This window comes from Dermacentor silvarum, chromosome 4 (assembly GCF_013339745.2).
Source record: "Dermacentor silvarum isolate Dsil-2018 chromosome 4, BIME_Dsil_1.4, whole genome shotgun sequence".
NCBI lineage: Eukaryota > Metazoa > Arthropoda > Arachnida > Ixodida > Ixodidae > Dermacentor > Dermacentor silvarum.
Window position 1 is genome coordinate 142695598 of NC_051157.2, and position 11275 is coordinate 142706872.

Sequence of the window (11275 nt, forward strand, 5' to 3'; positions counted from 1 at the left end):
GGTGGATCCCCATATAAACACGGCAAAAACTCGATGAAGTCTCTGCACATTCACTCGAGAACAGTAGAGCACTTGTAACACATACCACAATTTACTAATGAAAAACAAATTGCAAACCGTTGCACGAGCAAAGATTGATAAATCTCTGCCCTTCCATTTCGCGGCTTTTTCTCGAATTTCTTCTGTCTGTCTCCTCCAATAGGGATCACTGTCGGTGTAATTTTCTAAGGGTACGCCTAAATACTTCACCGGGGTTGTTACCCACTGCACATTTAGGAAAAACTGTGGCGTGAGATCCCAATCGCCATGCCAAAAACCAATACATTTTCCCCAATTGACTGCACTGCCGCTTACCTGACAAAAACGTTTTACAATGGTAATAACCTCCGCTATACTTTCGAGATTTGAACAAAAAACACCTATATCGTCTGCATAGGCCAGAACGCGTACTTCAGATGCATGTAGCCTGAAGCCACTAATTGTACTGCGGTTTATAATACTTAGGCAAAAGCTTTCAATAAACATGCAAAAAAGGAGAGGGGAAATAGGACAACCTTGGCGAACTGAGCGACGCACTTGGATGAGATTTCCAACTTCTTTGTTAACAATGAGCCTGGTACTACAACCATTGTACGCCATACGAACAGCTTCAGTTATTACTGTGCCAACATTTGCATGTTCTAAGACAGTTATAAGTAAGTCATGTGGCACGCGGTCAAATGCCTTCTCAAAATCAATCTGGAGCATCGCAACTGCACCCTTCATGACGTCACAACACTCTAATACACACCTCGCTTTGTGAATGTTGGTAAAGATGCTTCTGCCCTTTATTCCGCATGTTTGATGCGGGCCCACTATTTCTTTTATTACGCTTTGCAACCTTCTAGCCACTATTTTCATAAAAATTTTGTAATCAACATTTGTCAGACTGATAGGACGATAGGCTGATACCTGCCGAAGTTTGATAGAATCGTTAGTTTTCGGAATAAAAATGGTATGGGAAGTGAGAAATGAAGGAGGCAGAGATTTAAACTCAAAGGCCTCATTGAATAAGCGCCCCAATATCGGAGATATTTCTCGCGTGAAGGTTTTATACAAAGCCGCACTTAGCCCGTCAGGGCCAGGGGACTTCCCGGGATTTAGGTCTTCGATTGCTTTCTCTACCTCTCCTACCGAGATTGAAAGCTGCAATCTATCCTTTGTTTCGTCATCTAATTGTGGCATGAACGCCAAAAATTCGCTTTTGAAGTGGTCGATATCTACCGTACCTAAAGAAAACAGAGCACTGTAATACTCGTAAAAGGCTTTCTCAATCTCGTCTTTAGCACTTGTCAAGGCACCATTGTATGTTATTTCTGCAATTGTATTAGGTTGCGCGTAACTTTTTTCCGTCCCTAGTGCGCGCTTTGTAGGCCTTTCGGCCATTACCGTTTTCTCTGCTCTCGCTCTTATAATTGCACCCCGAAATCTTTCCATGTCTAACAACTCCAATTTTTCTTTCACCGCACGGATATCTCCCTTAAAGGTTCCAGGCGTTAGACACTCTTCTTTGACAAGAGTTTGCAAGTTTGAACGTAACAGTCTCTCGTGAATACGTTCTTCATGTTTAAGTATGCTGCTTCTTTCTACAGCTTTCATTTTAATTTTTTGCTTAAATATTTCCCATTTCGGCCCAGCTTCTGAATTACTGTCACGGTACAGTTCTTGTATGCCCTCATGTACTAAAGTTTTGAAAACATCATCATCAAGTAGTTTATTATTAATTTTCCATGAATCCCAGTTAAATTTTCCTTTTCTTTCTTTTTTGCTGCAAATGCTAAACATCACGAGGCAATGGTCAGTGAAGGAGAGGGGTGTTACGCAATAATCCTTACACAGAGGCACAATATCCAGCGACACATATGCACGATCTAAGCGTGCGTGACTAGAACCTTGAAAATGCGTGAATTGGACATTATGCCCACTGGTAATACATTCTCCCACATCTTCCAGAGCGAAATCGTTGATGATATCCATTAACGTTATCATGCTAGTCTCACGGTGCGGCGTAGTACTCGTTTTGTCTCGTGCTGAGCATACACAATAAAAATCGCCGAGAAGGATCAGTATACGATCAGTGTTACAATACTCACTAGTGCGGCCGAAATAATCTAGACGCTGTGCAACGTCAGTTGGAGCATACAAACAAAACACGCGCCATTCATTGCCGGCAAAAACAAAGTCACAAACTACAAAGCGGCCTGATGGACAACTTATAACAGACTGTATAACAATACCTAAGCAACTACGCACCAATAATACACACCCTCCTGATGACCCCACCGCATGACTGACGCACACACTATAATGCGCCGAGAACGGGCGTAACATGCCGTCGGTCTGGTCCTCGCCTTGAACTTTAGTTTCCTGCACTGCGATTATGTCCAATTCTTGTTCCATCGCAATACGATACAACTGATTTTGCCTTCTTTTAGTCGCTAATCCTCGTACATTAATTGTTCCTACGCGCAGGGACCTCTCCAACGACACAATTTTCCTGCCGGACGAGACCGCCGGCAAGACGCCCTCATTTCCCATCTCGACGCTTTGTGCAGTCGCCATAGAGGCGTCTAAGAGTTCACCTCCTTGCCGCCCCTTGTCAGGGACGACGCGCGCGTCCGAACGGCGCTGCGAGGTTTCTTCTTCACCCCATTCGCTTCCAGCGAAGCTTCGACCTGTCTCAGACGCTCCTCCTGCGACACCGCACTCACGTCGTCATGGCGACGCTTGGCCGGGGTTGTCTCCGCGTCCATATTTCCCAAAGCACTTTCGTCGACCGCTGGCTTTATGCTTGCTGCCTGCTGCGCTTGAGAGACGCTGGTCGCGTCCGAGGACTCTCCCGTGGGGCCCTCATCCTGGAGCACCGGACCAACGCCAACCGCGTTCGTTTTAGCAGTCTCTTGGTGCTCACCAACGCTGGACACCGTCGTGGCCGGCGTCTGCAGCCCCGAGACGCGGACTTCCTTGTCAGCTCCCTGATCGGTTCCGCTCTTGTCGGCTGTCGCAGGTGCCGCAGCTTGCTCTGCCTCTTCCTCGTCCATGACAAGCTCGCTTTGGTCTACAACTGTAGATCTGCCCACGGCTTTGGCGTAGCTGCGAGTACATGCCTCCTGTCCATGGCCAAACGCATGACATTCGGCGCACTTCGGTACCCTGCAATCACGCCGTATATGACCCGTGTGCTTGCAACGAAGGCAAAGAGGGGCTCGTCCTGGCGCCACAATGAGCACTGTACCGCTGCCCAGGCGCATCTGGTGCGGAATGTTGTCCAGTGCGACACCCTCTTTCAAAAACAATCGCACAAACTTTGTCAGTGAGTCAGCACATTCGAAGCCCTCCGCTTTCCACCTGTCATTGGTCACTTCCTTCACTTCGCCGTATTCACTGAATGCCCTCCGAATGTTATCGCTCGTGACATCCAAAGCCACCCAATGCAACTTCAGACGCACCTCTTGCCTGTTGGGATCGATGACGATGCAAAGACGATCCTTGACGACCAACCTTCCTGCTTCTATAAGCTTCTTTTTCGCTTCATCCGTCCGCAGGTTAACGAGCCAGACGTGGGACATCTGGTAGGCACCTATTACAGCAACGTCCTTGATGACGCCGGCGTCTTGTAAGGGCTTTCGAAAGTCTTCGATGCGATATGGACGACCTGAGATGTCGCAGTGCAGCATGACTGCACGCTTCATAGCTTCACCTGATGAAACGTTGGGCAAAATAATCCTGTAGTCCTTGGGCACGGAAAACGACGGGCTACCACGGCCGTTGACGACCGCTGTCGCAGCTCGCTCGGAGCCAACCATCCTGCGTCCGCACGCGTCAGTGACCGGGAGCAGAATGATGAACCACCGACGCCCTGTGACGGACCTTCATACGTAGATCGGACAGGTGCGCAACATCACTTAGCGTCGCTAAAAAAGAAAACTGCGTCGGCCGGGAATCGAACCCGGGCCACCCGCGTGGCAGGCGAGTATTCTACCACTGAACCACCGACGCCCTGTGACGGACCTTCATACGTAGATCGGACAGGTGCGCAACATCACTTAGCGTCGCTAAAAAAGAAAACTGCGTCGGCCGGGAATCGAACCCGTTCCACCCGCGTGGCAGGCGAGTATTCTACCACTGAACCACCGACGCCCTGTGACGGACCTTCATACGTAGATCGGACAGGTGCGCATCACTTAGCATCGCTAAAAAAGAAAACTGCGTCGGCCGGGAATTGAACCCGGGCCACCCGCGTGGCAGGCGAGTATTCTACCACTGAACCACCGACGCCTTTTTTTTTTCTTTATTACCGACTTGGCAAATACACAAAAACAACATGTCAAATAAATGCGAGATTAAAAAGACCAGTCATAAAGACTGTAGCGTCATGTTAAAATGGCTTCAACGAAGCCAAACTGTCCAACACTTGAAGCCATTCCGGTGGGTCACTTTGCATTTTCAACACTTCCCGTGTGTAAACAACATTTTCAACAAAATAGTGTCTGGCTGACCTCGCATGTACATCAGCATTGTGTACAGCCATTCGAGTTCTCCATACGCTTTGCATACACAATAACATTAACATGTCCGCCGGCACACCGTCAGGTTCTGCGCATGGCAAGAACCTTATTCCAAAAGCACTAATCGGGAGCTCCTTTTTTAAAGTTCGCTGCAGAATGTCCCAAAGAAAGCGGGTATCGTGGCAGTCAAGAAAAATATGTTCAATTGTTTCTTCCTTATTGCATATAAGGCAATTGACAGACCATGGGACAAACAAACCCTTGCTCCTTAGCCATGGCTTAACCGGCAGTGTGTCAGTGTGGAGCTTGAAAAAGAAGGATTTTGTGTTAGCTCTTACAGGCATATTCCTTACTCTTTTGAGAACATCACGTTCAGGCCCTAAGTTGTACATAGAACGATACACTGGCATAGGTACAAAAACGTCAACAAGGTCCTTATATAACTTTTTTCGTGACACTTCAAACAAGTACTCCCTGGAAAATCTCGCATTTAGAAGACGAATCGCCGTGATAACTTCACGCAGATAGCCTTTTAGTGCCATCGGTTTGACTGCGTGCGTCGATACAATGAAATCGGGCAAAGCGTCACGTAATCTCACTTGGATCACCGTGCGCAGAAACCCATCACTTTGGTCACGAAATAAAACAAATCTCGACACAAGTTGCTTGAAAAACAAATGAGTTAAACTGAGTCCGCCGTTGCGCAAAGAGTGAAACAAATTAAATCTGCTCATGCGTTCCCATACTGAACCCTAAATAAATTCCGCAAACACTCTGTGTATTTTTTGAACTGAAGATCGGCTCATGCATAGCACCTGCAAGACGTAAAACACTTTAGCTACTAAAAACATATTACACACTTTGGCTCTTGCAAACATCGAAAAGTTGTGGCCTCCCCATTTGTTAGTTTGTTCTTTCATTCTGTCCCTCTCATTCGTCCAGTATTCTACAGGCTCTCGGTAGTTGCCGAGTGGAACCCCAAGATAAGTGCCAGGTAACACACTCCACTGCATTCTGCAAAACAATTCTGGCGTATCTTGCCAGTTCCCATGCCAAAAACCTAGACACTTTGGCCAACTTATGGCACTACCAGAAACACTACAAAAAGATTGGGCTTCCTTCACTACTTCTGCAATGCTTTGCTTATCGCGACAGAACACTGCTATGTCGTCAGCGTAGGCTAACACTTTTATTTCTCTGCCAAAAAACGTGTATCCGCGAATACTATGGCTATGAAGTATCTTTAGACAGAAAGGTTCTAAATAAAGAGCGAAAAGCAAGGCAGAGATCGGACACCCTTGTTTTATGCTAGACAGTACTGGAATTCGTCTGCTGAGTCTGTTGTTGATAATTAGGTTTGTTATACAACCATTATAAACCATTTTCACCCCATCCAAAATGACTGTTCCGACATTCACGTATTCAAGAAGCAGAAACAGGACTTCGTGCGACACCCTGTCAAAAGCTTTGGCTAAATCCAGTTGTAGCATGGCTACACGATCTTCCATCAAATCGCAGCATTCAAGTATGCTTCGTGCTGTGTGTATATTTGTGAAAATAGTCCTACCTCTAATACCGCATGTCTGATGTGTACCTACTAGGGATTTCACTACACTCTGAAGGCGTTGGGCGAGCACCTTCATGAATACTTTATAATCAATGTTAGCTAGACTTATTGGCCGGTAGGCCTCTACTGATTGAAGCTTTATGGGGTCAGTAACTTTAGGTATAAGTACCACATGTGTCTGTCGGAAGGAAGGAGGCGTCCATTTTTGTTCATAACACTTCGTTATGACGCGATACAGAGCCTGTGCTACTTCAACCTTGAAAATTTTATATATCGCTGCCCCAAGACCATCTGGTCCAGGCGATTTTCTTGCACTAAGGTCATCGATAGCCTCTTCAATTTCTGCTACAGAAATAGGTCGTTCAAGGGCTTCCTTAAGTTCACCATCAATTCTCGGCATCAGAGGCAAATAATCACTTTTAAACGCCGAGATATCGCTTGCTCTCTTGCTGAGCAGCGTACTATAGTGGTCCACAAAAGCACGTTCTATCATTTCCTTGTCGTATGTAAGTTGACCTTGATAAACTATTTCTTTTATCTCCTTGCTCAACGCGTGTCTCCTCTCGTCACTGAGCGCTCGCTTGGTGGGCGTTTCACCCAACCATACTCGTTCCGCGCGTGCTCTCAAAACAGCGCCGCGATATCTTTCCTCGTCGACGACTTCAAGTTTCGCTTTAAGTTCTTTGATATCGTTTATAAATGTGCCAGCCGCGCCTCTTTCCATGTTCAACAGGTATGCTAACATGCACTGTATTTGCCGTTTCTCTTGCTTTTGTTTGTGCCGCAACACGCATGCTCTCTCTAAAGCAATTATTTTCGCATCGCATTTAAACAGTTCCCAAGCTTCTACAACATTTTCCGCATTTTCAAGGAGAACATTTTCTAATTTTTCTTTTATTCTTTGTAGAAACAGTTCATCCTGCAAAAGATTGTCATTAAGTTTCCATAAGTGCCAATTGAATTTTTTATCTTTGCTTTTTGTACCTATCGTAACCATTACCAAGCAATGGTCACTGAAACTGATGCATTCGACACTGTAGCTAGAAAGGAACGGAACTAAATGAAAAGGCACATAAATGCGGTCTAACCTCGAATGGCAGTCTCCTTGAAAATGCGTATATTGCACATCACTGTCAGAACCAAGAACACTTCCAACATCCTCCAGATCAACTTCACACAAAATTTCATGCAAAACAGTTGCGCTTTTATCTTGACTGAGCAGCTTTTTCGATCTATCTATCGGCCGGCACACACAATTAAAGTCGCCAAACACTAGAACGTGCCTGTCACACACCAAGAAAGATCTCAGGTAAACAAAAAATTCTTCACGTTCACGAGCATTATTAGGAGCATATACACACACCGCCCGCCAAAGCATTCCAGAAAAAGAAAAATCACAAATAAGCATACGCCCTCCCTCACATGAAGTAACTTGCTGCTCTGTAATCCCAATACTGTTTCTAATAAAAAGAAGGCAGCCACCAGAAGTACCATTCGCGTGGCAAACGCATACGTTGTACTTCGTTCTGAAAATTTCAACCATTCGATTCGTTTTTTCCTCAGATTCAATTTTTGTTTCTTGGACTGCCATCAAATCAATGTCTTTTTCTAGTAGCATGCGGCTAATCTGACATTGTCTTCGCCTCTGTGACAGCCCTCTAACGTTTAATGTCGCCAAACGAAGCGGAGTGGTGATGTTAATATCGTCTGCCATTGCGTTAGCTACAATTAATGTGTGCCCCTACTCACAATTTTCGAGGAAATATTGCGGCTCTCACACTGATGCTTGGGGAACATATCCCTCTCCTTGAAGGCGACGTCTGCCAAACCACTTCCTCACAGAATCATTCCCGATCAACGATCGGGTGCTGAAAGTTCTTTCCGGGGCACTACCTCCGCTAAGGCGGAGGCGGCGCATGTGACGGCCGTCTGTCTGGCGGCACGTTGGGCTTGACCTTCAGCGTCGACCGTCGGACTGTCGGTGTTTTCGGTGTCGGTCCTTCGGTATCCACGCCGTCGGTGTCTCGGCTGTGGTCCTCAACCTCATCACGCAACCGCTTTCCGGCGCCTTTAGCGTCGGCAGACAGGTCCATGTCGTCGCTGACGCTGACTGGCTCGTCAGCCACTTTGGTCGGAGGTGGCGTGATTTCTGAAGGCGCGCCCGTCGCCTCAGCACCAGCTTGCGTCACTTGAACCTTCGCCGGAGGAGGCGCAGAATCCGGCACATTGCCTTCATCTATCCCCTCAGGTTCACCTTTGCGGTCTTCGTAACCAGTGGTGCAGACGAAGCTGCCGCCCCTTCAGCTGCTCCTTTGGCGGCCTCTTCGGCGTCCTCCTGATCCATGAGAAGCTCAGACGAGTCCTCGCTCCTGCCTGGGCCAGCAACGTTGGCGTACGTTCTCACGCACTGGGTCTCGTCGTGGCCAAAGCGACGACACAGCCCACAACGTGGAACCCGGCATTCTCGTCGAATGTGTCCAGTGCCACGGCACCGGAGGCAGAGGGGTGCTCTGCCCGGGACAATAACGAGAGCCATGTCTTCCGCAACACGAAGTTGGTGTGGTAGGTCGTCTGCTGTCATTCCGGGCTTGAGTTTCAGGACCACCGACCGTGTCGTGGTTCCTTTGTCGTTGCAGCCCTGGACCCTCCACTTCTCCCTCGTCACTTCAGTTACTCTTCCAAACGGTGCCAAGGCTGTTCTGACGTCTTCGTCAGGAACACCATGCAGCAGCCAGAAGAGCTTGAGCCTGACACCCTGGTTGCACGGGTCAATGACCACGCAACGGTGTTCCTTGACAAGGAATCCTTCTGCGTCCAATATCTTCTTTTTGGCCGCCTCGTTCGCAAAAGTTACGGCCCACACATGATTCATCTGATAAGCCCCGAGGGCCACCACTTCCGGCAGCAGCATGAGTCGCGAAAGCGCATCCCTGAAATGCTCAACACGGTAAGGCCGAGCTTTCACTTCGCCGTGAATAAAAACAGTGTTTAAAACACTTGCACCTGAAGGCAGTTGTGGTAGAACCATCTGGTAGTCCGGGGAAGGTTTTTCCGTTGACCGGGAACCGCGGCCGAGGGCCGCTGTAACCGCTCCTGAGGAGCAAGACATTCCGCGACCGTTCGCTGTGATGGCCGGAAGTGGAATCCCTGAACCACCGACGCCCTGTGACGGACCTTCATACGTAGATCGGACAGGTGCGCAACATCACTTAGCATCGCTAAAAAAGAAAACTGCGTCGGCCGGGAATCGAACCCGGGCCACCCGCGTGGCAGGCGAGTATTCTACCACTGAACCACCGACGCCTTTTTTTTTTTCTTTATTGCCGTCGTCGACGTACAAAATCAAATGTTACAAATGATAAAACGTGCCAGCCACACTTTGGCCAACACAGCACTAAAATCTTTTCAGTGACACCAGTTCATCCAATACAGACATCCATTGTGGTGGATCAGGCAGTACTTTGTATGCGTCTCTCACGTAAACAACACTCTCAATGAAGTGTTCTCGCACCGGTTTCACAACGATGTCTGCATGTTCAAATTGCATGCGAGTTTTCCACATCGCGTGGAGGCCCAGGACCATAATGAGGTCATACGGTACTTCCTCTGAGGTATCTATTGGCAAGAAGCGTATTCCATATGGGTCCAGGGGTAACTGCTTCTTCAGCGTTCTCTGCAGAACGTCCCAGTGAAAGATCGGGTCCCAGCAATCTAGGAAAACATGTTCTATTGTTTCTGGTTTTTTACATAAAAAGCAGTCCGTTGTCCAGGGGATGAAAATACCCTTGCTATGAAGCCAGGTCTTAACGGGAAGTGTGTTTGTATGTAATTTGAAAAAGAAAGACTTAGTTGATGGCCTTACTGGCATTTTCTTGACTCTTTTTAGAACGTCCTGTCCGGGGCCTCCACGGTGTGGCGAACGGTACAAAGGTACAGGTAGCATCGTGTCCACAAGATCTCTGTACAATTGTTTTTTTGTAACGATGGACAGATACTGCAGCGAAAAACGCACGTTCAACATCCTATGCGCCAGCACCACTTCACGCAGGTACCCAGTCACGGTTCCCGGCATGTTCTGAGCCGACGAAACAACAAATCCTGGAAGAAGTCTACTCAGCCGTACTTGAATTAGTGTTCGAAGAAAGGGATCATTTTGATCCCGCAGAAACACAAAGCGTGACACAATTTGTCGCAGAAACAAGTGAACCAGACCAAGCCCACCTTTCTTGACCGGGAAAAACAAATTTGTTCGACTCGTCCTCTCCCAGGTAGAGGCCCAAATGAAAGTGGCGAAAATGCGGTGAATTTTTGTACGCTTACCCACGCAGCACACAACACATTCATAACATACCATATCTTGGAAACTAAAAAAAGGTTGCAAACAGTGGCTCTAGAAAACATTGACAATTGCTTGCCTCTCCAACCGTCAGCCTTTTCCTTTGCTGTCGAAACTTGGTCGAGCCAGTACTGTTCGGGCTCACGGTAACTTCCGAGAGGCACCCCCAGGTACTGTGTAGGTAACCTTGACCAATTCATTCGAGAAAAGGTCTCCGGCTTGTCTTCCCAACTCCCATGCCAGAAGCCATAACTTTTATCCCAGTTTATCTGGGCTCCAGTTGAATTGCAAAACTTTTCGACAACAGCAGTTGCCTCTATAATGCTCGCTTTATCAGTGCAGAAAATCGCGATGTCGTCTGCATACGCCAATATTTTAACGTGTGCTGCCTGTAGTCGATAGCCTGTTAATGCGTTCGTTGTTTTTAATGGCCAAGCAGAGTGGCTCGAGATAAGCAGCAAACAGAAGGGGCGAAAGCGGGCATCCTTGACGCACCGACGAGAGCACACGAAAGCTATCGGTGAGCTCCCCATTAACAATAATTCGCGTTGAGCAGTTCTTGTACGCCATCGTGACACCTTCCGTTATCACACTGCCAACATTCGTGAGTTCAAGTATGTATAGTAGAGCCTTGTGCGAGACGAGGTCGAAGGCTTTTGCCAAATCGATCTGCATCATCGCGACGTAATCGCCAATCGCATCGCAACACTCTAGCACACTTCGAGCCACGTGTACATTTGTTGTAATACCGCGCCCCTTAATGCCACAAGTCTGGTGCGGCCCTACCACTGTTTTGATGACACTTTGCAGTCGTTTTGCTAAAAC

The 11275-nt window shown here is 47.7% G+C and overlaps 2 protein-coding genes and 4 non-coding genes across 6 annotated transcripts; all 6 read right to left on the minus strand.

Moving 5' to 3' along the window:
* Nucleotides 1-2609: 2609 nt before the first annotated feature.
* Nucleotides 2610-3885, minus strand: LOC125945031 (uncharacterized). The gene has a single exon (XM_049666583.1). It carries the CDS (start codon nucleotides 3843-3845, stop codon nucleotides 2610-2612), a length of 1236 nt encoding a protein of 411 aa, XP_049522540.1. The 5' UTR covers nucleotides 3846-3885.
* An 82-nt stretch (nucleotides 3886-3967) lies between these two features.
* Nucleotides 3968-4038, minus strand: Trnag-gcc (transfer RNA glycine (anticodon GCC)). Its single transcript has one exon. It is a non-coding gene; the product is annotated as a tRNA-Gly (tRNA).
* A 70-nt stretch (nucleotides 4039-4108) lies between these two features.
* On the minus strand, nucleotides 4109-4179 carry Trnag-gcc (transfer RNA glycine (anticodon GCC)). Its single transcript has one exon. It is a non-coding gene; the product is annotated as a tRNA-Gly (tRNA).
* A 67-nt stretch (nucleotides 4180-4246) lies between these two features.
* On the minus strand, nucleotides 4247-4317 carry Trnag-gcc (transfer RNA glycine (anticodon GCC)). Its single transcript has one exon. It is a non-coding gene; the product is annotated as a tRNA-Gly (tRNA).
* A 3695-nt stretch (nucleotides 4318-8012) lies between these two features.
* Nucleotides 8013-9254, minus strand: LOC119448952 (uncharacterized). The gene is made up of 2 exons (XM_037712156.2): nucleotides 8369-9254; nucleotides 8013-8309 (listed from the first exon to the last, which is right to left on the minus strand). Exons 1-2 carry the CDS (start codon nucleotides 9221-9223, stop codon nucleotides 8013-8015), a joined length of 1152 nt encoding a protein of 383 aa, XP_037568084.1. The 5' UTR covers nucleotides 9224-9254.
* Nucleotides 9255-9346: 92 nt separating this feature from the next.
* Nucleotides 9347-9417, minus strand: Trnag-gcc (transfer RNA glycine (anticodon GCC)). The gene has a single exon. It is a non-coding gene; the product is annotated as a tRNA-Gly (tRNA).
* Nucleotides 9418-11275: the final 1858 nt, after the last annotated feature.